We start from the raw sequence: 27,569 nt of genomic DNA, 5'->3' as shown, positions 1-27,569 counted from the left end.
TTTATTTTATATTCACTTGTCAACTCTCGTCATCGTCTTTACTAAGCTTCGGCTTTATTTATAGGCGTTTGACTGAATGTAAAGTGAGACTCAATGAATGAATCCGTTATAGTTTGAATGTGTTCCCTCAAATAGATATCTGGAACATTTGGCGTTAAGCGCTGCTGCAACGTCTCTTATTGTACCTTGATCGTATAATAGCTTTTGTACCTTTGTGCGCAGCTGGATTAAGCTTGTCGTAACTGTAAACTGGTTCGCTCCTAACTGATGTTCTGAACTGGCCAGTTGAACAGGTCTTGAACTGGTGAGGTGAAATCAGTTGACTCGTCAGCTGAACTGATTTCACTGATTTAGTTGAACTGGTCAGTTGGGCTCTTCATCAGTTGAACATTTCATCAGCTCGTCGGGCTTCTGAACATCTTCTGCTGAACAACCTATCAACTGGACAATCAGTTGAACTGCTCTCGATACTTCAGTTTGTACTGGTTCAGTTTGATCAATCAGTTGGCACTTTCAGTTTGTGTCTCAATAGCTTCAGTTTAAGCTTGGTACTAATCAATTCAAGCTTGATCAGTTTCAGTTTCTGCGCACTTAGGTAAACTCATTAGCAACAAATAAACAAGTTTTGTTAACATTAAAATCAAGATTGCGAACAAGAAATATTCCAACAATCTCCCTCTTTTTGATGATCACAAAACTTGAACGGTTAAAGCGATTTAAAATTAACTTAAGCAATTAATAATTCTCCCTCTTTGTGAGAATAAAAAACATTTAAAAAACCTCAGTTCGAGGGATAACATAAAGAAAAGCTCCCCCTCAATAATTGAATAAACGATTTGAAAATAATTTTTCAGTTCGAGGGATAGCAAATTTAAAATCAGTTTTAAAGAATGTCTTTCCATCAAGAACTGAGTAAAAAACTCCCCCTCAAAAATGTAATCGTTGTGCGATTGTAGAAAGAAGTTTAAGCAATAAACACTCAAGCAGTTAAGGCAACTTATAAACTGAAAAAATCAGTTCAGTTATATGCAAACTAAGTGGATACACGTGATGTTAATTTAATCCATTACGCGTCCCTTGTATTAAGATAAAGCACACCATCTATGTAAGGGAATTGCTACTACACTTAGCAAATATCAAATAACATCAAGTATCAGTTAGTTTATATAAAATAGAACTGAGTGTACCAACAATTGGTCGCTTAGAATGCTTGGAATGCTACATCAATTTTGAGTTTCTTTTGCCATAAGAACAACTAATTGCCTTGGACTCGATCTCTGTGCTGGCTAACTGGTCTAACTGATATGGCAATGAAGCGGCGACACTTCTGATGATTAAGCTACACTTAACTTATCGGTTTCAGCTGGTAGTTGGGTTTCGTTTGTTGATCAGTTGAACTGGTAAGCTGGCAACTGAAATCTTGTTCGCTGATCAGTTTAGCTATTCTGCTGTCCGTTGAGCTCAAAAATCCTGCAAACAGCTAAACAACAAAAAGCACAACAAACATATAAAATATTATCAGAGGGTTTTGAAAACCATTTTTAAATTATTTTAAAACAAATTTTAAAAATACTATCAGTTTTCAAATGTCCTTCTTAGAACAGTTAGCTCTAATACCAATTGAAGGATCGTGTGCTGGTGCCTTTGAAGGCATTTCAAACACAATTCTCCAATGAGCTGCAATAGCTCGTGTTCTAAGAATGTTAACACGGATGAATTAAATCGAGTTTGGTTAAAAACCAAGCGGAAAATACTCGAAGTAATCATTCGTTAAGAGAACTGATCGGTTAAAACTTTTAATCTTGTGTAACTAATTAACTGAAGATAAGAGGAATCAGTTCTCGCATTTATCAGTTCAGTTATGGTGAGAACTGAATTAATAGATACTCGAACTGATCAAGTTAGTTTAAAGCTAGGGGTTTATGGATGTTTATGGATGTTCGGAGACTTCAACTGCTCCTATGTCACCCCTTCTACCACCTCGAGTAGGATCCACTAGAAGATTTTGATTTATACAACTACTTGTACAAACTCACCCATCTTAGTACTTATCCACTTTCTAACTGAACTCCTAGTCTAGACTGAAGGCAGCACCTTTCAGCCAACACTTCTTTAACATCTATGTGAGAAAGACTACATACACAAGTTTAACGTCTTTGTGCAAGACTGAATTTGAGTGGTGGTGTGTGTGTGTGTGTGTGAGAACTGATCTCTGTAAACTACCTGAAAATGTTCTCACACACTGAAGGAAATATGCTTTTAAAATTAACTGATAACACGTTGAAGTGTTCCCTCTGGGCTGATTTCTTCTTCAAAGCTTATAAGCATTGTGCGTGCACTCTCTGTATTTTATCTTTTCACTTGTCAACTCTCATCATGGTCTTCACTAAGCTTCATCTTATATTTATAGGCGTTTGGCTGAACGTAAAATGAGACTCAGTGAATGAATCTGTTGCAGTATGAATTTGTTCCCCCAAATAGATATCTGGAACATTTGGCTTTAAGTGCTGCATCAACGTCTTTTATTGTACCTTGATCGTACCATAGCTTTCGTACCTTTGTGCACGGCTGGATTAAGCTTGTCGTATCTGCAAATTGGTTCGCTCCTAACTGATGTTCTGAAATGGTCAGTTGAACAGGTCTTGAACTGATGAGGTGAAATCAGTTGACTCGTCAACTGAACTGATTTCACTGATTCAGTTGAACTGGTCAGTTGGGCTCTTTATCAGCTGGTCGGGCTTCTGAAGGTCCTCTGCTGAACCACTTATCAATTGGACAATCAGTTGAACTGCTCTTGATACTTCAGTTGTACTGGTTCAGTTCAATCAATCAGTTGACACTTTCAGTTTGCATCTCGATAGCTTCATTTTAAGCTTGGTAACTGATCAGTTCGAAGCTTGATCAGTTTCAGTTTCTGCGCACTTAGGTAAACTCATTAGAAACAAATAAACAAGTTTTGGTAACATCAAAATCAAAATTACGAACTAGAAATGTTCCAACATGATGCACACAAGTTGTTCGTTAAATTGCCTGAGTGAGTTTGTTGTTGAGAATTGTTGGATTTGGAATATTGCATGTTAGAGGGGACCGTTGATTGATTAATTTTATTGATATTGTGGGTGATGCATTGTTGGAATATCGTGTAGTGATGCGTTGTTGAAAAAAAATGATGTTGAGTGAAGTTTGCATTGAATTGAATCATGCCTCCGAAAAAGAAAAGCAAGCGTGGTGCGTCTGGGGATGGCGAGTGGTCTACTGCCAATTTTGATAGACGACGGTTCTGGAATGCAGTAGCCGCTTAAAGTTATGCTAAGTTATTAGAAAAGAATATGCAGCGGGAAAGAGGCATGGATCAGAGCCACCTAGATTGTCCTACATTGGCTCGTGCTCAAGCGTTAAATTGGGTTGAATTTGTGAATCCCCCGGCTGATACTGTAATGTCCCTGGTGAGGGAATTTTATGCTAACCTAAAGGTTAAACATGAAGGTTATCACGTGAAGATTCGGGGGCGAATGGTTGCCTTCGATAACAAATCAATCAATTCTCTATACTCGATGCCTGATTACGACCCAGATGAGTACACGTTTATGAAAGAGGCTTATACCTACGAGACAACATAACCACACTTTGTGAGTCGGGCACAGTTTGGAAGCTCAACAATCAACGAGCCTCGGTCACATTCCCTGCGACTTCTATGAAGAGAGAGGCGTACAGATGGTATCAATTTGTAGCCTCGCGGTTGATGCCATCTGGGCATGTTTCTGATGTGACAAAGACGAAGGCAGCGTTGGTTTATTGTATCATCACTGGCAGGACAGTGGAGCAGGTCGAGTGATTATGACTTCGATATTGCAGGCTGCTCGAGGCACCTCCACTGTTAGCATGCCCCATTCATCGACGATCACTTACCTCTGCCATGTAGCTAGGATTACTTGGGATGATAGTGAGGCACTGCTGCGAACGAAAGACGATATCTCATTGGTTGAGCCCGTCCCGAGGGATAAGAGAAGTAGACAGATTACTAGTGGTCCGGGAAAGGCTTCAGGGAGTGGAGCACACTCACATCCCGCTCCATAGCCATCACACACACGACATACGGAGACCCGGAAGTGGACAGATCGACCGCCACCATCTCGATGAATTAGAGCGCATGATGAGGAGACAGTGGCAGATCACACGCGAGCACATGGAGTACGTGCAAGATTTTAATCGAGTTCTTGCACAGCATTTCCCTGCTACCAGTCCATCTGATGAGTCATTCCCACCACCGCCAGCATTTTCACACAGACCTTTTGAGGATGACATTGGGTTATGATGACGATGAGGAGGAGGTTGAGCTATCAGGCGAGGACAGCGAGTCCTGATGCTCGCTATATGAGGTACGTAATCCCTTGTTTTTCTTGGTTTGTTACTGTTCATTGGGGACAATGCACATATTTTTGTTTGGGAGGGTCGTTAATTCTGCTTTACTTTTAATTTTCAGTAGCTTTTGAGTTCAGTTGTTAATTCGTTTTTATGAATTGCATGATTAGTTATTCTATGCACGGTTGAGTCTAATTTGGTTTTTTTTTTTAAATTATTGCATGATAGAGTCATTAGAAAGAGTCATGGATATATCATGGTGTGGCCGATTATTAAAATGAAATCGTGGTTCTAGAGCATATACGTATTCATGCAAACTTGGGAGTCACAGATATTTTGCATTGTCATGTTTACTGATACTATCGATGCTTAGATACAATTTACATACATGTGATGCTAATTAGACAACAGAGATATGATTTTATGTAATTCTCACATTACATTAACTGACACTTTTGCAAACATAGAGTTGATTTAGGCCATTTTTCTCAATATCTTTGGGCATGTTTTCATTGTTTATTGTCAATTGTTAGCTCATTGTGCCTCGAGTTGATTGAGATGCTTGACTTTTCTTTATGGCACCTATCTCATATATCATTTTGATTGAACAATGCATGTTATTGGTTTGTATGAGATGACTAATGGATTGACGGAAATCTAGAACTTGTTTGAACACTTTTCGAGGTGAAATACGGATAATATGTGACATAAGATGATTTAGGCGATCTTTGGAACCGTTTGAGCCTTCGAGCCTACCAATTGAACATAAAATATCCATAGTGTCTCATTTTGAGCCTACTAAAAAAAATCAAGTAGTGTGTCAATGACATACAATTAGTCTCCACTTCTATCTATTCTACATCCCACAACAACTACCTAGTGAAGCTCATACACTTATTGTCCTATCTAATTTTGAGAGAAATAAATTTGTTGGTATTGAAATGATTCAAATACTCCTTGAAAATAAAAAGAAAATTCAATGTGTATAAAGGAGTTGAAAAAAAAAACAATAAGGAATGAATCAAAAAGTGGTGAAAAAATATGGGAAATGGAAGATATGAGTGTGAAGAAAACAATAATGGATGGTGAATGAAAAGAGAGTGAAAATGATGAAAATTCAAATATTTATCTCGAATTTTGATTTACATACCTTTTATTGTAGCCATGAGTCATATCCTAACGTTATAAGCTTACAAGACCTATTAACCTTGTTGCGTTTATCCAATATACTAGTGGAGAAAATCTATTCAAGTCAAGCTTATGAATACCTGAGAAACATGGTTAGCAAGTATAAACTTTAATCATTTGCATGCAAGCATCTCATTGTGTGACATCATTTTTTGGTATACTTGTATTGAAAATCTTATGAGCTAGATAATCACCAATAAATTCCTATGCGATCTGTGTAAATGAATGTGTAATCTAAATGAAGTGTGAGTTGAATTGAACTGACGATCTCTTGAGTTTATAAGGCGAACGAGTGTTGTAAATCTATTTGAGCATTTGATTGGATAAATGAACATTGACATATTACACACACACGTGACTCTTGAGTAATTGTGAAGTACAGGAAAATGGATAAGTCGGAGGCCAATATCACTAATTGCCCATCCATGACTTATAGTTGTTAGTAATCTAGTTTTGATTGAGTTCTTATTTTTATTCTTATTTTATTCGGGGCTATCAAAAGTTCAAGTTTGGGGACTTTGATGAGTGGAAGAATTGCACTTGATTTATATGTTAATAAATTTGAATTATATTAGTTTCGAACAGAATTACGCATGGTATTTTGTTATTTTTGTGTCGTGCAAGAAATAAATCATTTTTTGGATGAAAGATGGCCATTAGGAGCATGTTTTAATTGTGATAGACGAGAGCCGCAGCGCTTGCGACAGGTGCCTGAGCAGCGCCGCGGCGCCTCACTGCCGAAGAACAAGCGCTTAGGCGCTAAGGAACAAGAACCGCGGTGCCTACACCCATGAAGATCGATCACAAATACGAAGAACGACGAATCTGGGGACAGAGACGACACCTTGGATTTGTCATCTATTCTTTTGTTTCTATATTTTCTTGTGTTGCGATGTCTAAAACTTCGAACATGTCTTGTTTTTGCTTGAATTCCGTTATTAACTAATTTTATATTCTAGAGGATGACGTAGCTTTGTCGATACGATGATTTGACGTGGTTGTTTTTATGATTTAATCCCATTGGGTTTAATTGTGTCTCTTTGTTTTTATCGACTGCAATTTACTGACCATAAATTGTGTGTTGTCTGATTAATTCTACAACTCGGGAGAGGGACTAAAATTATAGATCATTAGAGACGCATCGTTGAATATTTATATCGTTCGGAAGATATATAAATTTAGCGAGGCCTTGGTAAGAATATCGTTTGCATATATCAATTGAATTTAGATTCTTATTAGGAATGTTTGGATCGAAGTTTGAATGATATATTTTCATGGCGGTGCCTAGTGCCTGTCCCCGTGCGCAATGGGAGCTAAGACTGATCAGTCGACCAGAGGATAAAAGGCTAGTCACTTTAAAGGATCAAACTTCATCCAAAATGATAAAAGGTGCAAATGTTTACGATTTTATAATTTTACGATATATGATTTATTTATGCTTAAAATTATTTAAAATAAAAGTTTGATTTTAATGCATGTGTTTGTATATGTATTATTTGTTACTCATGTTTAGAACTTGCTGAGTCATTAGACTCATTATGTTTGAATGCTGCAGGTGGTGATGATATTGAGGGAGGCGCTGATGCTTGAGTGGATCGAGTACGACAGTACATTCCCGAGGGACAATTATTTTCCGCATTAGATTGTTAGGCAAATTTTAAAGGATTTTTAAGTATTTTATTAGAGATTGTATGCTTTATTTTGAAGCAAATTCTGATCGGTTATAGGTAGAAGTAAATTTTGGTAATTGACGATTTTAGGAATTTATGTACTTGAGATTTAAATTGTTAAATTATTTTGATTTATGATAATGTTAAGTTATTTATAAATGGTGATTTTCAAATTAATAGAAAAAAAAAAATAGTAGAATTTCAAAGTTAAAAAGTGAGGGTCGTTTCAATCCATTTTTCTTCAATTTTTTGTCATGATTTTTATTTATAAACCTATAGCAAAATAAAACTTTCAAAAATACTATTACATAAATTTTAATTATTTTATAGACAAAACGTGCATGTCAAATGACCAATATAAATATAAATTATATAAAACACACGCAAATCATTTATGATTTATAAATACCATAAATTTGCTATCACAATCATTTATTTTTGTATTCAAATACTTTTTGTACATTTTCAAAAAAAAATATTTTACATTTTCACAAAACAAAAACAGTTTTTGTACGATAATAATAATAATAATAATAATAATAATAATAATAATAATAATAGATAAATGTGAGGAATTAAGGTAGTCATGTTTCCAAAATCAGCCTTATTTATTATTTTCTATTTTTACTTGAGTTTATGGTTATTTAGCAACCGGCCATGTGAATGGTAATCCGTTGGGTGACATTGATAACATCACTATTCCACCTAATGATGATTCTAAGACATCCCAAAGTAAGCCTATGATGGTAAGCAAAACACCTCGAGTTCCATATGCTAGTTTATTTAAAAACAACATAATGGCCAATGTACATTATAAACTAGAGTTTATGGATACGGGGTGGATAAATTGAGGTTTGGATTCAATGATATTGATACCATTGAAGAGACTTATGGTATATGTCTTTTGGGATATTTTATCAGTGGCAAACCACCGACCGCTGCCCTCTTTGACTTGGTAAAACGTTGGGGGAAGGATATACGATTCCAAACACATGATAGTGGATGGATTGTGTTTACTTTCCCGAGTGTCGAAGTTAAAGACCGAGTTTTGAGTGGAGGAAACTACATGGTATTTGGTTTCCACTTGTTTCTTAAAGAAATGCCGAGATGCTTCCGATTTAGGGATGAAGATATGAATACTACACCATCGTGGGTTGAAATTCATGGACTACCACCGGATTGTTGGAACTCTAATATTCTAAGCAAGTTGGTAACCCCATCCACATGGATATGCTTACACATGACCGGAAAAGAGTTAAATATGCAAGAGTCTTGGTCGAAATCGAGACTTCTAAACCAAAACTGACTGCATTGGAAGTTGAACTACCGATTGGGGATGTGGTTGTTACCTTCGAATATGAACAAGACATCAGAGTCTGTGAATTCTGTCATAAAACAGGGCATGTGATGGAGGATTGTCTCAGGAATTCGAGAGATGAAAAGGGTGAGGAGAATAATCACGCTACTACTATTGGCCACCATGTCCGCTCTCGTAGTGTTGTTTGGAGGAGGGGTAATACAAGGGGTAGATCAAGATGGGGGAAATCGCACAAGTTTGCACCATCTCGTTCTCAATTACCAAATAAGGATGGCACAGGCACTGCAGTGCAACTAGAAGAAGTGGCAGCTAACACTCGGCCAGAAGCTTGTTTGGAAATATTGAGTGCCCAATCTGATAGTAATGAAGATACTACTAAGATAGACAAAGGGAAAGCACTGATGCTTGAAGTTGCAACGACTGATTCCAACCGAGGAGGTAATGATGTGTTAGATACAGAGGGCTTCCAATTGGTAAATAACAAGAACAAAACCAACAAGAAGAAGGTTAAAAATGGGAATGAACAACATCATTTCAGGAACAAGAATATGACTATATTCTTTGAGGGGATGGAGGACTCGAGTCCTTCTGCTACAGAATTTGTGAATGTGAATGATGGAAATAACACAACAAGATACATTGGGAATCGAGAACAGGGGCGGCAACCCGAAATTGCCTTTGTTAATCAATGAAGGTAGCATGTTGGAGTATTAGAGGCTCTCTCACAAGCCTCTAAAACAAAAAGGTGTCCAACCAATTATGGGCACCCATAAGATTGATGTTTTCGGTATTTTAGAATCTAAATTTGATGAAAAAGATTTGAAGAATTTGTTGAGAACACGGTTCCAAGGTATGTGTGTTATTCATAACTTCTTGCTTAGCAACAAGGGTCGTATTTTTGTTTTGTGGAATCCTCTCTCGGTACATATATCTACTATTGATATGACTGATCAAGCTATTCATGCGAGGATTGTGTGTCTCAAAACACAAAATGAATTTTGTGCATCTTTTGTGTATGGACTAAATACCGTGGTTCAACGAAGGAAACTATGGGATGAATTGAAACGGGTGGATGGTTCCTGCGTATTACCATGGATGCTCCTTAGTGACTTCAATAATGTCCTCTCCCAAAATGAGAAGCAAGGTGGTTTGAAAATTTAAAATTATGTGATTCAAGATTTCGTGGATTGTATTGCTTCACTGGATTTACTCGATATACGCTCCACGGGCTGCTTCTACACTTGGATGAGCCCAAAAATGTGTAGTAAACTGGATCGTGTGCTAGTTAACCATCGGTGGAATGCGTCAAACCTTGATGAAACAGCTGAATTTATTGCACCAGGTTGCCTATCGGATCATACACTTACATTTGTGACATTGCTTGAGCATCACTTACCAAAGTTGAAGCCTTTTAAGTTTTTCAATATGTGGAAACTTTGTGATGAATTCCTGGATAAGGTTAGGTTACATTGGATTTTTCGCGGCCATGGCACGTCTCAGTATCGGTTGAAATAACTTTGCATGGGTATGAAGAAACCACATAAGCTTTTGAATTGCAAAAAATTTAGACACATCTCGAGTAGAGCGAGTGCAGCTAAAAGGAATTCGATGAACTACAAGATGCGATTCTAGATTCGGGATTCATGGATGAACAATATAAAGATATTAAGAGAAAGGCAGAGGTGCTACTTGAAGCAGAGATATCATTTATTGCCCAGAAAACAAAAATTCAGTACATTCAACAGGGTGACAGGTGCACTAAGTTTTTTCATGATTTGATCAAAAGAAATAACAAGCGGAATACCATTGTAGCAATTCAGTCAATTGATGGGCATACCACTATCGACCAAAATGAAATAGCTCGAAATTTTGTGGAATTTTACAAAGACCTTTTGGGGCGACAAGTTGAAAGAACCTGTGTCGATAGAGAAGTTATCTCAGAGGGCCCTTGTGTTCCGATTGAAAAATGTAGTGCCCTGACATCATCTGTGACTCAAGATGACATTCGAATTGCGCTCTTTGACATTGAAAATGATAAAGCTCCTGGATCTGATGGTTTGGCTCGTTATTTTTCAAAAGTTCTTGACTGATTATTCATAATGATGTGTGTGCTGCGGTTTGTGAGAACCTGAAATTCCAGCAGCTAGCAAATTTCAGCATAAGCTAAAAATTCCAGCAAAAGCTAATATTTCAGAAGCTGGTATTTTTCCAGCATATTGAAATCCAGCAGCAGATAACAGATAAAATCCAGCAGCAGCAGCAGCACGAAATTCCAGCAGACAGTTACTAATTCAGACCATAACTTGTAACTGAAGCATTTAACACGAAATAAAAATTGTTAATGTCAGATTATGTCCCTTAATTGGGAGGCTAACAGTCAGAATTTCACCTATAAATATCACCCTCAAACACCTGAATTGGTTTACCAAAATCTTTAGTTATCACTTGAAATTAGAGCTAAGAGAGTGCATTTTCGAAGCTGTAAAATCCAGTAGCAAGGCAAGCAGATTTCCAGATTTCAACCGAAATTCTTTAAGCAAATTACTGTAAGTGGGCTTATGTATAAATATCTTGAAATCCGTTTGATAATTCTGTTTTAAAGTTCAGTTTCTGTATGATTTCTGATATATGATTTTGAAGCACTGAAACTCCCTAGTGAACTAATGGTAGGAATATATATTCTGAACATATCTGAATTCTGATTCTGATTTTGGCCTCACCCTTTAGAGGAGAGAACATATAGGGGACTGATATTAGTTTAGCCATGAAATTCACTAACATGTTCAGTGCTTAATAATTCTGATTTCTGTTCTGCAACTTCTGAATTCTGATTACTGTTCTGAAATTAAGAGTTCTCTGTATATTATCGTATTACTGTTTCTGTTGAAAACGATTTCGAAAACTGGGAGTTATTCCCGCCCCTGCTTACTGAGTGACAACCATATCACTCACTCACTAAACCCATCTCAGATAAGAACGAGGAAGAAATATTAGAAGAGAAAGATCAGATCCAGTTCTGGGGCTGGTGAAGAAGATTATTGTTTTCAGTTTATGTTATGTTATGTTAATTCCGCTGTATCTGTTAAGGCGATGTTATGTCTGGTTTTACATTTCCGCTGTAAAACATCAGTATCAGAGTTGTAACAGACAATTGATTTATTTCGTATTATGAATAAAAGACTGGTTTCTGAATTCTGTACTCTGAGGCTTGTTGTTGTCGAATGTAAATTTGAGAGCAACGCCGGTGTCAACCAACCCCCGTCCCGGGGCATGACATTGAAGTGGTATCAGAGCGAAACCAGGTTTCATAATCTGGGGAGGAGGAACTAGAAATAATAAGTTCTTATAGACTTCTGAGAATAAGTTCTGAAGGTTACTGAAATGGACCACTGAAAATAAGCTACTGTAATAGACTACTGAAACGAGTTTAAAAAAAAATAAAAATTCAGTATGCCAATACCAGTAGACGAAAAACAGTAGGATAAGACCAGTAGTCTGAAACCAGAACCAGCAGAAGGAAACCAGTAGATCTGAATGCAGAAGACTAGGTCAGTAGACTCGGAATGCAGCAGACTGTTTCTAATAGTGCTGGAAAGCAGCAGACAATGCTGGAAAAGCAGCAGACTGCTTGCAGTAGCATCAGAATTGCAGTAGCAAGTGAATTCCAGTAGGCGCATGCAGTAGACTTCGCAGAATGGCATGGAAGTTGAGGTGTTTTTCGCGCAAACTTCAAACGACCATAACTTTTGATCCAAGAGAAATTTTTACTATATAAAGTAGGTGTTGGAAATCTCTCGACGAGGAGAACCTAACCTAGAACGATAGAAATTTTTCACACAATTCTGAGACCGAAAAATTTTGAGCTATTTCTTCTATTAACTGTATAGGCAGTACTGATTTTTTTCATTCCAGTGATTGTCTATAACTTGACCTGTATTCTTGAGATCGCTTCTGAAACTTCACTCTCATGTTTTGGATGTAGGATATGGCTGACCAAAGTAGCTACATTAAGAACTTAGAGAGGAAGCTAGAGAAACTAAAGGGGCATAACTACTGCCTAAAGCTGGACAAAGACGAGTTAGAGCGTCGAGCAGAACACTTGGAGGGTGATGTTCACAGATATGCTCACTATCTTCATGAAGCAGAAGAGAGAAATAGGAAGACTCAAGAAGAGTTTGAGACCTCTCAAGAGACGGTTGCCGAATTCATTGAGTTACATGACACCTTGGTTGAGAAGATCCAAGTTCTTAAGGATCAAAATCACCAGCTAGTGCACCAACATAATCAGTACAGTGCACAGACTGATGCTCAAATTCAAGAGCTGCAGGATACTGTGGAAGTTCTTAGTGACCAGAATGCAGTTCTGCATGGTCATATTGAACATCTGGAAACGGTGATAGCCAACCATGAAGAGGAACCTGAAGAAGATCCCGAAGAAGAAATTGAAGCGGATCCTATGGATTTAGGATTAGGAGAAGTGTTAGATTAGAGCCTCAGTAGTGATTTTCTTTGTAATAACACTTGTTCCATTTACCTTCTTGTTAGCAATTTCGATGTTTCGTTGTAATTGTAATTTCTTGGGAAATAAATAAAATTTCTTTCTATCAATTGGTTTCATATTTAATTCTCGAGCAACTACTTAAACATTGTGTTTCTTTCGTTTATTCATTATTCTGCCATCAACCTTAGAATTTTCATATTGTAGGCAATGGACGGAAGACCAGTAAGGAACAATCGCAACCCTCGTTACAATAACCGCAATGATGAGGATGCGCAACAGCTGCAGCACTATGAGGCTCTCCGTAGAGCAAGAGTCCCTAACTTCGATGGAAGCACCGATCCAGAGGTCGGACATAATTGGATGAAAGAGGTGGAAAATCATCTTCGACTACTTGAGGTTCCACAAAGGATCCGAGTAGATGTGATTACACCTTTTCTTGTGGATAAAGCTGCCAAATGGTGGGAAGGAGTCTCACCAGCTATGTTAGAGGTGGGACCTATCACCTGGCAAAGGTTCCGAGAGGCATTTCTGAGGCAGTACTTTCCAACAGCAGTTCGAGTGCAGAAGCTGTCAGAATTTGAAAGCTTGGTTCAAGACCAAACATGACAGTGGTGGAGTATTCATCCAAGTTCCACTCATTGGGAACTTACTCCCCAACCATCATGGGAGACATCGCTTCAAGAAGGGATTGAACAGCCGTATTCAATCTGCCCTTGCCGTTATCGAGCCAATAGTTTTGATGAATTGATGGGAGCTGCCATCAGGGCTGAGAATGACATCAAGAGACGTGAAGGCGAGAACAAACTCAAGCGTCGTCAGCCAAGCCAGTACCAATCGGGCCAGCGATTCAAGAGGCCTAGGTTTTTAAACAACCAATTTACCAGTGCTCCATCCAAAGGAACCACTTCTTCTCAATCAAACAAAGAAGGAGTCAAGTGCCAAACTTGCGGATTCACACACACTGGTGAATGTTGTAGGAATTCTGGAGCTTGTTTCCGTTGTGGAAAGATGGACCACCGCATTGCTCAATGTCCTCTTCCAGATCCAAGGAACGGACCAGCAGGAGGAACAACTCCAAACAAGCCTAAAGAGAACAAGCCAAATGCTCGAGTTTATGCTATCACCCAAAATGAGGCTGACAACTCGAATGATGTCGTAGCTGGTACCATTCTAATCAATAATATACCTGCTTATGTGTTATTTGATTGTGGTGCTATGCATTCATTCATGTCTAAGAGATTTTCCAAGAAGTTAGGAGCTAAGCCTGATAACTTAGAATAACCATATAGAGTAGCAACTCCTGCTAATCGAATTTTAGAAACTCGCACTCTATATTGGAATATTGGTATTCTCATAGAAAATCAGAATTTCAAGGCAAACCTGATTCAACTAAACATGGTGGAATTCGACGTAATCCTTGGAATGAATTGGTTAACCAAGAATCATGCTTTAGTAGACTGTCATGGAAAGACAGTAACCATCCAAACTCCACACCAAGAGAAACTTTTATTTCATGGCAAAACCAAAGAACGAAAGACTCTTCTTTCTACTTCTCGAACTTGGAAAGCCATGAAAAGTGGAGAAAAAGTTACCTAGCTATGCTAAGCGAAGTAAAGAAAGGAACCACACCGACACTAGAAGAGATTCCAGTAGTACAAGAGTTTCCGGATGTCTTTCCTGATGAACTCCCTGGCGAACTTCCTGACCGCGAGGTGGAATTTGAGATTAATTTAGTGCCCAATGCCGCACCAATCTCAAAAGCACCATACCGAATGGCTCCAGCAGAGTTAAAAGAACTCAAAGAGCAACTTCAAGAGTTGTTGGACAAGAAGCAAATCCGATCAAACGCATCTCCGTGGGGAGCTCCTGTCCTATTTGTAAAGAAGAAGGACGGAAGCATGAGGATGTGTATCGATTACAGAGAGCTGAATAAGATCACAATCAAAAACAAGTATCCACTTCCAAGAATATATGACTTGTTTGACCAACTCAAGGTTGCTTCGGTCTTTTCCAAGCTCGACTTAAGGTCAAGCTACCACCAGCTCAAGGTCAAGACCGAAGATATTTCGAAGACAGCCTTCAGAACAAGGTATGGACACTATGAGTTCACAGTAATGCCGTTCGGGTTAACAAACGCTCCTGCAGTATTCATGGATCTCATGAACAGAGTATTCAAGCCATTTCTAGACAAGTTTGTTGTGGTATTCATCGACGACATTCTAGTATATTCGTCAAGTGAAGAAGACCACAAAGAACATCTTCGTCTCATCCTACAGAAGCTGAGAGAAAAGGAACTATACACAAAATTCAAGAAATGCGAATTCTGGCTAGAGAGCGTCGCATTCTTGGGACACATAATATCAGCAGCAGGAGTATCTGTGGACCCTAAGAAAGTAGAGGCAATCTCGGATTGGCCTAGACAAAATAATGTGACAGAGATACGAAGCTTCTTGGGATTAGCAGGCTATTATCGAAAATTTGTTGAAGGATTCTCTTCAATAGCCATACCCCTCACCAAGCTCACACAGAAGAACTCTAAGTTTCAATGGAGTGAAAAATGTGAGCAAAGCTTCGAGACTTTGAAGAAGAAGCTTACGTCCACACCAGTGCTAGTATTACCTATGGAAGGTAAGGACTACACCGTCTACAGTGATGCATCCAAAGAAGGTTTAGGATGTGTACTGATGCAAGAGGGAAGGGTGATTGCATATGCATCAAGGCAGTTGAAGCCGTATGAACAAAATTACCCAACACATGACCTCGAACTAGCTGCAGTGGTATTCGCACTAAAGATCTGGAGACATTATCTTTATGGAGCCAAGTGTGAGATTTTCACCGATCACCAAAGTCTCAAATATTTGTTCACTCAAAAAGAACTAAATATGAGACAAAGACGGTGGATTGAACTCATAAAGGATTACGACTTGACGATAAGCTACCATCCAGGCAAAGCCAACACGGTAGCAGATGCTTTAAGTCGAAAGAATATGAGTAAGGTAATCCTGACATCACTTTCAGCACAACCATGTCTTCGAGAGACAATCAAGATAAGTCGAGATAGAGATCCCGCTTTGGTGAAACTAAAAGAGCAAGTTAAATAAGAGAAATCACCAGATTTTGAGATCGATAACAAAGGAATATTGTGGGTGAAAGGACGATTGTGTGTACCAGACATCGATAACCTTCGACAAGAAGTAATGTTTGAAGCACATCAGTCAAAATTTTCAGTTCATCCTGGCAGTACCAAAATGTATAAAGATTTGAAGAAAAACTTTTGGTGGAGTGGAATGAAGAAAGACGTGGCAATGTATGTTTCCAAGTGTCACGTGTGCCAGCAAGTCAAGACAGAGCACCAAAGACCTGGAGGGCTCTTGCAACATTTAGAAATTCCAGAATGGAAATGAGAACATATCTCCATGGACTTTGTTGTCGGGTTACCAAAGTCTAGACAGTCATGATGGCATCTGGGTAATCGTAGATAGACTCACAAAATCTGCGCATTTCTTACCTGTCCGCATGAATTATAATTTGGACAAGCTAGCAACCGTGTACATGAATGAGATCGTGCGATTGCATGGAGTTCCAGCCAGCATACTATCCGACAGAGATCCTAGATTTACGTCTCGTTTTTGGAAGAGCTTTCAACAAGCTATGGGGACAAAGGTTACTCTTAGTACGGCCTACCATCCTCAGACCGATGGTCAAACATTGAGAACTATTCAAACTCTTGAGGATATGCTGAGAGCTTGTGCCCTAGACTTCAGTGGTAATTGGAGCGAACATCTGCCCTTAATCGAGTTCGCATACAATAATAGTTACCACAGTAGTATTGGAATGGCACCATACGAAGCTCTGTATGGACGAAAATGTCGATCACCACTGTATTGGGATGAAGTAGGGGAAAAAGCCATCGTTGGACCCGAACTAATCCAAGAAACAGTGGATAAAGTTGCTTTGATCAAAGAAAGATTAAAAGCTGCAAAAGATCGACAGAAAATTTGGGCTGACTTAAAAAGAAGGCCTTTGGAATTTGAAGTTGGAGAGAAGGCATATGTGAAAGTGTCGCCCATGAAGGGTGTAGTCCGATTCAATAAATCTGGGAAACTGAATCCCCGATATGTCGGACCATTTGAAATTCTTGAGAAAGTAGGAACACTTGCTTATAGATTAGCACTCCCACCCGACATGTCAAGAATTCATAATGTATTCCACGTCTCGCAGCTAAGGAGATATATTTATAATCCAAGTCACATTCTGGAAGCTGGACCACTTCTGGTTGAGAGCAATCTAAATGAAGAGCTGAAGTATGAAGAAATTCCGATTCGAATTGTGGATTTCAAAGACCAAGTACTGAGACGACGAACTATTCCATATGTCAAAGTACAATGGTCCAACAATACCGAAAGAGAAGCTACTTGGGAGTTGGAAGAAAATATGCGAGAGCAATACCCTTATCTCTTTGAAAATTGTGCATAGCCAAGTTTCGAGGACGAAACTTCTCATAAGGAGGGAGGGATGTGAGAACCTGAAATGTGATCGTCGGCCTATCATATTTTCATATGGAAATGTGATCGTCGGGGCTCTCTCAGGGGCCTTCTCCCATAGACGGGCTCTCTCTGGGGCCTTTTCCCATAAATAGGTTTCCTCTGGGGCCTTCTCCCGTAAATGGGCTCCCTCTGGGACCTTCTCCCTTCACGACATCTCATTCATATCATCATAACATCATATACGTATCAATAGAAATACGATCGTCGGGCTCCTACTGGGACCACAACCCTCACGATATCTCCCACATATCATATTGGTCACAATTACTTCACTTCGTTCAACGTTTTATAGTCTCATCACTTTATAAAATCATGCATTTAATATCATTTTCCTTTTAAAAACAAGTTTTAACGTTATCGTTTTATCATAAAAACCCATAATCGTTTAAAATAAACATTTTAGCATATTAAAAATCAATTAAACATTTAAAATAACATTTTAGCATCATAAACGTTTAAAATAACATTTTGACATATTAAATCATAAACATTTAAATAAACATTTTGACATAAAAATTCCTAAACATATAAAATTCCATAAACATTTAAATAATCATTTTAACATATAAAATTCCATAAATATCCATAGCCATTGAAAATAATCATATTAGCACATAAAACAGCATTCAGGACACTGCCATGATATTTACTAATTTCTATGTGTAAAATGACCGTTTTGCCCCTAGACGTAAAATTTCACGGTTTTGTCTTTTTCTTAATTTCATTGACTCTAACATGTCCCAAATAATTATTTAAGCTTACATGAATTTTATCGTGTATTTATTTAGCTTAAATCGAGGACTTTTAAATAAATCTTTAAATATAAAATATTAATGCATTTCAATCTCGAATTAAACCAAATCTTAATATAAAATTCCCAAATTAAAAACTTAGACTTTTAATAATTATTTGAGCTTAAATATAATTTTACATAATTTTATAAAGTATAAAACTATGTTTTTTTTTCAATTAATTCTCTAATTATCGTTTCGTGTGGCGATAAAATCCCGGATAAATCCAAAACTCGTTATTTTGATCCCAAATTTTAAACATAACATTTTTATTATTTATTATACCCTTCAGAATCATGAACCACCCCCGTGGACCCATGGTCCCATTTTTAGTTCTTAAATCTCGGTTTTGACATACTAACGAACCCACCGAACCATCTCCCAATTTATTCGAGCCACGCCCGAGCCACCTTGAGCCAAAACCTAGCCAACCAACCTAGGGACCCTAATGACCAATCCCAGCCCAAATAACCAGCCCCTAGCTCGCTCAAACCTTGCAGGAACTTGACCCACGTTTCTGCATGTGTGTGTGCATGTGTTCCCTTGAACAATAGGACTCCCACCTAGTCTAGGACCCTTCCATCCCTTAACCACTTGACCCCTCATGACCCTAACCTTCCCTATAACATGCCCAGACCCATCCCAGACCAGCCCAGGCCCCAGGACGTGAGCAGCAAACCACTGAATCAGTGGCAGCAGCCTCGCGCGTAACATGTTGTCCATGCTTCATAATGTTCCTTCGAGCCACAGCGCCAAGCTGCATCAGCCCTTGCCCAGACCCTTGTGCACTGTGTTTTTAGGACTCTAACTCATGTAAAAACATGCTTGCTCAACCCCTAACTCATGGCAGTCCCTTTTCCATCATACAAACATGATTTTGAAACAATACCCAAGCTTTAAAAACCCATGTTCATGTAAAAACGAAAATAAATAAAAAGCCACTTGTTTTTCATGCAAAATTTTTTTATTAAATAAAATACTATAGTGTGATAGATGGTTGAAGAAAAGAATATGGCGTGCCTTTGCATTTTAAGCGCACGGAAACGAATCGATGATGCGAAGAACGGCGACGTACACCTTGGCTTGAATTTCCTTGAGAATCCTTGATGATTTTCCCTCAAAACCTTTGGGCGTGTGTCGTGTATTTTGCAAGGGAGGAGTTTTTAATATTTGTAGGGGTGTGGGGCGTGTACAATAAAAGGTTAAGGGGTAGGTTTTTGTACTTTAAATAATAATAAAATCATAACTAAACTCTAATTGCTAGCTTAGGCCCATTAACCATATTAATTAGGAATTAGCCCATTAATGTTTAATTAATTTTGTTTAATAAAGTTTGTGAATTTATTAGTCGGGTTGCCAACACATTCGTATTTTTGTTGAAAATCTAACACCGATAAAAATTACGTCCCGGCGTATAAAATCACCTAAAAACCCTTTATTTTCAAAAATAAGAAAAAGCATCACCCTTATTTTACAAAAATAATAAAAGCAATTATTTAATTAAAACATTTTACATTTTTCATCTCTCGGTCTTCGTTCCTCGATCGCAACTCGAATAACCTTTAAAAATACATTTTAATGCAACCATGTATAAAAATATATTTTAAACATGTCAATATGCACAACATAATTAATTAATGTAATTAAAATAATTAACTGAAATACACAAAGAATTTAATAATTGCATGCATGTGGTTCGTGTGAACCTTTAGATTTTCGTGGCGTTACAACTACATACCGATATCTTGTTGTACGGTATTCTATAAAATGATTTCTAAGATCCTCGTTAATAGGCTACGACGGGTTATTGCTTGAAAACGTGGCTCCCCCACCCTCCCCCCGATGCATTTTGAAAGTGGACTTGGAAAAAGCTTATGACACGGTGGATTGGAGATATTTGAAGGAGGTCCTCACGTTCTTGAATTTTCCTTGCAAATTTATTGATTGGATTATAGAATGTGTTTCGACTACGTCTTACTCTATATCACTGAATGGCCAATTTCATGGGCATTTCAGTGGGAAGCGAGAGCTAAGGCAAGGTGACCCGCTATCTCCATTTCTCTTTACGCTTTGTCTTGAAGTCCTATCACGTTCTCTCAAGTGAATGTCTCGATCTATTGCCTATAGCTTCCATCCTAAGTGTGGTAAGCTTCGTATTACTCACCTTGCTTATGCAGATGATGTCTTACTTCTTTCATGTGGGGATGTATCAAGTGTATCCTTGGTTATGAATTGTCTGAATGAATTTGGTGATATGGCGGGCATGCACATTAACCTCTTGAAATCTAGTATTTATACTGCTAGTATTGCTGATAATGTCAGACATGAGATACTGGAACTAACTGGGTTCTTACCTGGGGCTCTTCCATTCCGATACCTTGGTGTTCCATTGGCTGTGAGGAAACTCAGATCCTCAGACTATCACTTGCTTGTTGATGCGATTGCTGCAAATATTAACTCTTGGTCGAGACATTCTCTATCATATGCAAGGAAGCTAGAACTTATCATATCAGTTGTGCAAGGTACCGAATACCAATACCGATTTGCATAATTAATACCATTCAAACCCTCTGTTGGAAGTTTGTATGGCCGACAAAACATCCACCCATTGTTTGGGATATGATTTGTAAACCAATAGAGGATGCGGGAATGGGGTTGAAAAACTTGAAGGTCTGGAATAAAGCCTTGATCACAAAAACTATGAAAAATTCACTAGAAACATGATAGTCTATGGATACATTGGGTTAATCAAGTATACAATGAACCTGGGGGAGTGTGGTATTGGACTTGGAAAAAGGATGAATCATCGTTGATTAAGCAGATTATCAGTATTCGTGATGAGATTGTTCTTGAATGTGGCTTGGTAGATGTTGCGATTACACGCCTTCATAGCTCGTTTGATTGTCATCATGGATTAAACAGAGCGTATGATTTCTTTGTGAGGAAAATAGGGAGATGGCCGTTGAAACCTCTCTTGAGGAATACATGTATATTCCTTAAACATCGATTTATAGTTGGTTAATAGCATATGGTAAACTTCTTACTCGGGATAGGCAACCGTATGTGACTAACAAACGTTGTGCGCTTTGTAATCTCGGAGATGAATCTGTTCAGCACTTGTTGGCTGCCCTATTTCGAGTGGTATTGGAACGTCATCCGTGAGTGGTTGGGAATGGGGAAGATCATGGGATCAACATCGGCAGTCTTGCGGGCGTATAGAACGATCTATCGGGGCAATTCGATATTGGCCAGAATGAGATGCACTGCATTTGCTGCTACGGCGTATCAAGTATGGAGCTTAAGAAACCGAGCACTCTTTGAGAATGAGATACCAGATTTGGGGCAGACGATTAGGAAGATCATGATACGCATATTTCATTGTTTTCCGGGTGCTAGTTATGCACTTTATTGTACGGATTTATGACATTAGTTAATGCATTATGCTTGTTGTTGAATTCCTGGAGATGTCCAGTGTAGTTATACTGTAAACTTTTTTTACTTATTTAATGGAATTCATTTTCATTAAATAAAAAAAGAAAAAGAAGAGGGTAGGACAAAAATATATGTGATTTGCATAAATAAATATAACTTGTATTCTGGAAAAAAATTGTTATTTAACTAGGGAAGCATATCTATCTAACCACAGATCGATGGTCCAAAACTTAGAGTTGAGCCAATTTAATATTGAAAACTACGTAAAAGGATGACATCAAATTGTTCATATCCTTCATAAATTTTACGAGCCATGGCACATATTCCCATAATATCCGAATTATATTGTTGATTATATATATATATATATATATATATATATATATATATATATATATATATATATATTTGAAACAATAATATAATTATTAATTAATTTGATTGTGAAATCATGAGAAATTATTTGCAAATTTACATGCCATTTTTATGATTTCTTGAACCTATTTTCCTTGTTATATCGAGTATTATTTTCCGGTTTATTAGGATTTAATATCGTAATAGTTCATTAAAATTGATTATGGAACCAGACTTTAGATTTAATTTCAAATTTAGAATTTTCATGTCAGATGAACTATAAAATATCGTCGTCTATATTAAATCAATAATATTTATTTAGATTTTGAATACAACGGTCACAATTAATTAGCTTTGGGGTTTCGTTTAATGGAGCCTGGTCCAAAATTGAGGCCCGAGTGAGAGTCGATTCATCTGAGGCCCAATTTTTGAAGCCCAATTCCAATCTCAAGTCCAGATCCATTTCGATGAGCTGTCCAAATTTAAAATTAAAATAAAAAAATGTAAATTCAGTTTTCCCCAAATTCAAATCAAACCTGTCCCTCTGCTCCAACGGCTACCTTTCTCTCTCTAAACTCTCTCTCCCCAACGAAGTCCCACCTTCTCCATTCTCCGTTCCAGAAAATGAAGCATTTCATGGTACCGCGTAACCAAATCTTGAGAGAAAATCACCATGAAACTGCGGTCAATGCTCCATTATTTTCGTCCCCGAACCCCAAATCGAAGCCCGGCACACCGAACCCTAGCATACGGAAGCACAAATCATCGTCAAAAGAGAACGCGCAGCCGATAAATTCAGATCTTAACGTCACTTCATCGCCATCCTCCGTTCCTTTTAAGTTGAAGAGCCCACTTCCGCCTAGGCCACCTCTCAAGCGCAAGCTCGGTGTGGAGTCCGCTGCGGCTTTGGAGAATGGTGTGGTGCCAGTGAATTCCTCGGATTCTGGGGTTAAGGTCATTTCTTTATTCTTTCTTGTTTTTAAATGAGTTGAACTGAACTACAAACTATATAATTTTGGTGTCTGTGCTTTGTGAATTCTGTGTTTTGTTTTCAGGTAATCGCAATTGAGCGTTTTGTTGTCTTCTGAATTCATATATTTTAAAGATTTCTAGTATTCTGTTTTTCTGCGGCTGCTGCGGCTTTGGGATCTGTATTCTTTGTCACTAAATACCCTTTCTGGTTATTTAAAATGTTTCATATGGATTTTGGTTTGTTTTCTTCTTTCATTTCTTTGGACTGAGATAAACTCTGATTTTACTGAGATCTTTGTTGAGGCGATTTTTGAACTTATTCTCTGATGGAATTAAGGTTTTGGTATTATGTAAATTTTTCTCATTTGAAGTAGTCAGTGAAGAATAGTCTGCTACTTACTTGTTTTCTCCGTTTTGATTTTTGGCCTACCTACTTTGAGGCAACTAAACTTAAACTAGTTGATGATGTTCTTACTTCTTGATTTCGGTTGTGTCATGTTTTAAGTTTTTATTTTTCTTTGAGAAAACCTATGTTTTGTACATTGATTTGTTCTAGTTTCTGGTTTGCTCCAATTCTGGATTTACTTGATTTCATTCAGGATGCTGTATATAGTACAATATAGTACTTCAGTAGTTGTATGCTCCAGTTAATATTGACTCCAAATACTATCTGAAATTTCAGTTGAACCCATTTTGCTTTTTTTCATCCCTCAAAGGATCCCAAATGTCTGTTCAAGATGATGGGGGTCAGTTGATGGAATTTGAACCTGGCTAATACGTTTTTAATGTAGTTTGTTTCAGAATCCGCGTCTTCTGACAAAATTCTTATCAGTTTAATGGTTCATATTAATTTGATTTAAACATGTGATTTAGGTCATAGTCCGAGTGAGACCACCAAATAAGAATGAAGAAGAAGGGCCGCACGTGGCTCAAAAAATTGCAAATCTTTATCAATAGCAGGACAAACATTTACATTTGACTCGATTGCTGATATTGAGTCAAACCAGGCAAGAAACCTTACTTTTTACTAATCTTTATTGTAAACATTTGCAGCGAGATAACAAATGAAATAAGTAACTCATTTTTGGGAAAATCTTTTTTCAGATGGATATTTTCCAGCTCGTGGGTGCACCACTTGTTGAAAATTGCCTTGCTGGGTTGAACAGCTCTGTATTTGCTTATGGACAGGTATATCATTCTGTAATGGATTTTATCATAGTACTCGGATGATTTGTAAAAATACAGCTAACAGAATTACATGCATGTGGAAGATTTTCAGCAATGATTAGTTCTACTTGTGTGCTGAAGATAGCATGTCCATAATTTGATATATCAGACTGGGAGTGGGAAGGAAGACATACACCATTTGGGGTGCATCAAATTCTTTGTTGGAAGAAGAACAACAAGGTTTAGCGCCACGTGTTTTCCACTGGCTCTTTGAAAGGATTGATATGGTATTTAACATTATTAGACTAACAAATCTGTTATTTGAAGTAGTAAAGTCTAAACCACTTAGTGTGCTAGCAATTTTGGCTTTATGATATTTTAAAATTTTATGCTTTGTATCTTTTCCCTGTAGGAGCAAGTCAAGCAAGCTGACAGAAAACTTGTGTTTATGCGCCGCTGCTCTTTCCTTGAGGTAGGTGTCATGTATATTTTTTGTGCTATGCTTATTTTTCCATGCATTGTGTTTCATTAATTTTCTGGTGATTACATTGAGCATTGTGCTAACAGATTTACAATGAACAAATAACTGATTTATTGGATCCAAGTCAAAAGAATCTCCAGGTAATAGAACAGAGTATTTTCTTCATTTATGGATGTATCCAATGGATGATTTCTTCAAATATATATAATTTAGCTATATTTTTATCTCTTTTCAGATCAGAGAAGATGTTAACAGTGGTGTTTATGTGGAAAATTTAACAGAGGAATGTGTCTCCTCTATGAAGGACGTATCACAACTTTTGATGAAGGTTTGTCAATTATTCTTATTTTAAAAAAAATCAGAAGAGGTATTTACTTCTTGATTTTGGGAGTACAATTCATGCTATTTGGGAAAGGGTTGATTTTTCTTAATTTCTGGCCATGAACTGGAAAGTGAGATCATTTTTTGCTGTTGGAGATGTAACTGTCTTTTCTACCAGATCCTCTTTGTTGAAAGGAGAAAAATTGAAACAACCGTGGGGGTGGGGGTGGGGGTGGGTATGCGTGCCTTCAATGGCATCTTTGCATGTGGAGCAAATTGCTTCAGATTAGGAACACTGATAAAGAGATTTTATCTAATTAACATGATTTTTTTATTTTGGACTTGTGCACATAAAATGTGTTTAAAACTTTCCCGAATATTTCAAATGTTTTAAGAATGCGTTGGTTCTAAGTTTTAGATAAAGTTTTTCAATGTTATGTTGCTCAATTTGTATGACTGCTAGTTTCAAAATTTCCATGTTACACTTGTATCCTACATGTGTTGACCTTAAAATATGAAGACGATGCATGATGATTGTTCATTTTATCACTGTGTTACCTTCTCTAGTGTAGAATTGTGAAATCTGGTATACAATATGGTATGGAAAGGTGATATATGCTGGTAATAACAAATATTAGATTCAATTTGTTGATAGTCCTCAAGATTGCCAATTTAATGCTATTTCGCGAGTTTCCTCGTTGCACTTGACTTTCAATCAAGGTAATGTCGCTTTTCGTCACCCAAATCATGTCGGGATTGTTAAATCAGAGAACTGGCTCTACAAGTGTGGATGCTGAAAGTTCTCGCTCCAGCGTTGATCCTTTCATTGGATTCAAACTGATCCTATTTCGTTGATTCATTGGAATTCGTTGATCCTTTCAATCTGATCCTTTCAATCAAGGTAATTGATTCATTGGAATTCGTTGATCCTTTCAAACTGATCCTATTTCTACTTTCTCATTTGCGATTGTTCATATTGTATGAACACACATCTGCAATAAGATATTTAGTTCGAACAAACTGGTTATTTAATTTATCATGCTTATTTTTATCCATAATCTATAATCTATATGATTGAGTACAAGCTGTTTTTTCAATGTATTTTCTTGGTTCTTGTTTTTTCTATCCCCATAATCTTTCTCCAAATCATTACAAAGTGTTGCTGATGGTTTAAGCTACTGATTTGTTTATCTTATCTGTTTGACAAACTGGCTTATTTTTTATCCGAAGATCGAAAAGAAAAGTGAGAAGGGAAGAAATCCAAGCAATGGTCGAAAACAGAGAGAATGACAGACATAACCTGTCAGAAGCTATACCTATAAGAGATCCCTTACGGACCAGTGATCAACACTCATTATTCTGGCATTGATCGAGGAACCATCAACGCCAATAATTTTGAGCTGAAGCCTGCTCTGATCAATATGGTTCAACAAAATCAGTTTGCTAGAACTGCTACTTCTGATCCTCACGTTCATTTGAGGATTTTCCTGGAGATCACGGATACGACAAAAATTAATAATGTTCCTGATGATATTATTAGATTGTGTTTATTTCCAATTTTTCTTAGGGACCAAGCAAGAGGATGGCTCCAATCGCTTCCACTGGGGAGCATAAAAACATGGCAGGAGTTGGCAACAAAGTTCCTTGCTAAATATTTTATCCCTGCAAAGTCTGCACAGTTGAAGATTGAGATCAACACTTTTATGCAAACTTACTTTGAGCAATTATATGAGACATGGGAAAGATACAAGGAGCTACTGAGAAAGTGCCCGAGTAATGGTTTTGAAGACTGGGTACATATTGAGCTTTTCTATAACGGGTTGAATGGTCAGACACGAGGAACATTAGATGCAGCGGCTGGTGGCACGATATTTGCCAAATCTCCTGATCAAGCTTATGACTTGCTTGAGCAGATGACTATAAATAGCTACCAGTGGCCGTCTGAGAGATCAGAAATAAAGAGGACAGCTGGAATTTATGTTGTGGATCCTATTACGTCACTCACTGCTCAAGTATCTACGCTGACCACACAAATAGCAGCTATGAATAAAGTGAGCACAACAGAGACTGAAGGTCTATCGATAGTTGCTGAAGAAACATCTCTTCCTGAAGAAGCTCAATACATCAACAACAGGAACTTTGGTGGCCATGGAAGATATCGAGGTAACCTTCCCCCTATGCAAACTCTTCCATATCAGTTTGCAAAATTCTTAGAGATTTTTAAGAAGATACACATCAACATACCATTTGCTGATACTTTGGGGAAAATGCCGAATTATGCAAAATTCATTAAAGATGTGATGTCAAAGAAGATGAAGTTGCATGAGTATGAGACTATGAAGCTGACTGATGAGTGTAGCGTCATTCTGCAAAAGAAGCTGTCACAAAAATTAAAAGATCCAGGGAATTTTACTATTTCTTGCTTTATTGGTGGTTCTAAATTAGAGCTTTATGTGATTTAGGAG

General features: G+C 37.6%; 2 protein-coding genes across 2 annotated transcripts; both read left to right on the top strand.

The window, feature by feature from the left end:
* Positions 1-12,101: 12,101 nt before the first annotated feature.
* LOC140827422 (uncharacterized) lies at positions 12,102-16,436 on the top strand. The gene is made up of 5 exons (XM_073190089.1): positions 12,102-12,188; positions 12,521-13,015; positions 13,244-13,608; positions 13,804-14,235; positions 14,397-16,436. Exons 1-5 carry the CDS (start codon positions 12,102-12,104, stop codon positions 16,138-16,140), a joined length of 3,123 nt encoding a protein of 1,040 aa, XP_073046190.1. The 3' UTR covers positions 16,141-16,436.
* A 6,332-nt stretch (positions 16,437-22,768) lies between these two features.
* Positions 22,769-25,768, top strand: LOC140828525 (kinesin-like protein KIN-12A). Its single transcript, XM_073191460.1, has 7 exons — positions 22,769-23,117; positions 24,009-24,142; positions 24,240-24,323; positions 24,472-24,589; positions 24,715-24,774; positions 24,870-24,923; positions 25,019-25,768. The coding sequence occupies exons 3-7, from the start codon at positions 24,316-24,318 to the stop codon at positions 25,133-25,135; spliced, it is 357 nt and encodes a 118-aa protein (XP_073047561.1). The 5' UTR covers positions 22,769-23,117; positions 24,009-24,142; positions 24,240-24,315; the 3' UTR covers positions 25,136-25,768.
* Positions 25,769-27,569: the final 1,801 nt, after the last annotated feature.

Source organism: Primulina eburnea, chromosome 3, assembly GCF_022965805.1.
Source record: "Primulina eburnea isolate SZY01 chromosome 3, ASM2296580v1, whole genome shotgun sequence".
In the NCBI taxonomy this organism is placed as follows: Eukaryota; Viridiplantae; Streptophyta; class Magnoliopsida; order Lamiales; family Gesneriaceae; genus Primulina; species Primulina eburnea.
The sequence above is the reverse complement of the archived record's forward strand: the minus strand, read 5'-3'. Positions and strand labels throughout refer to the sequence as shown.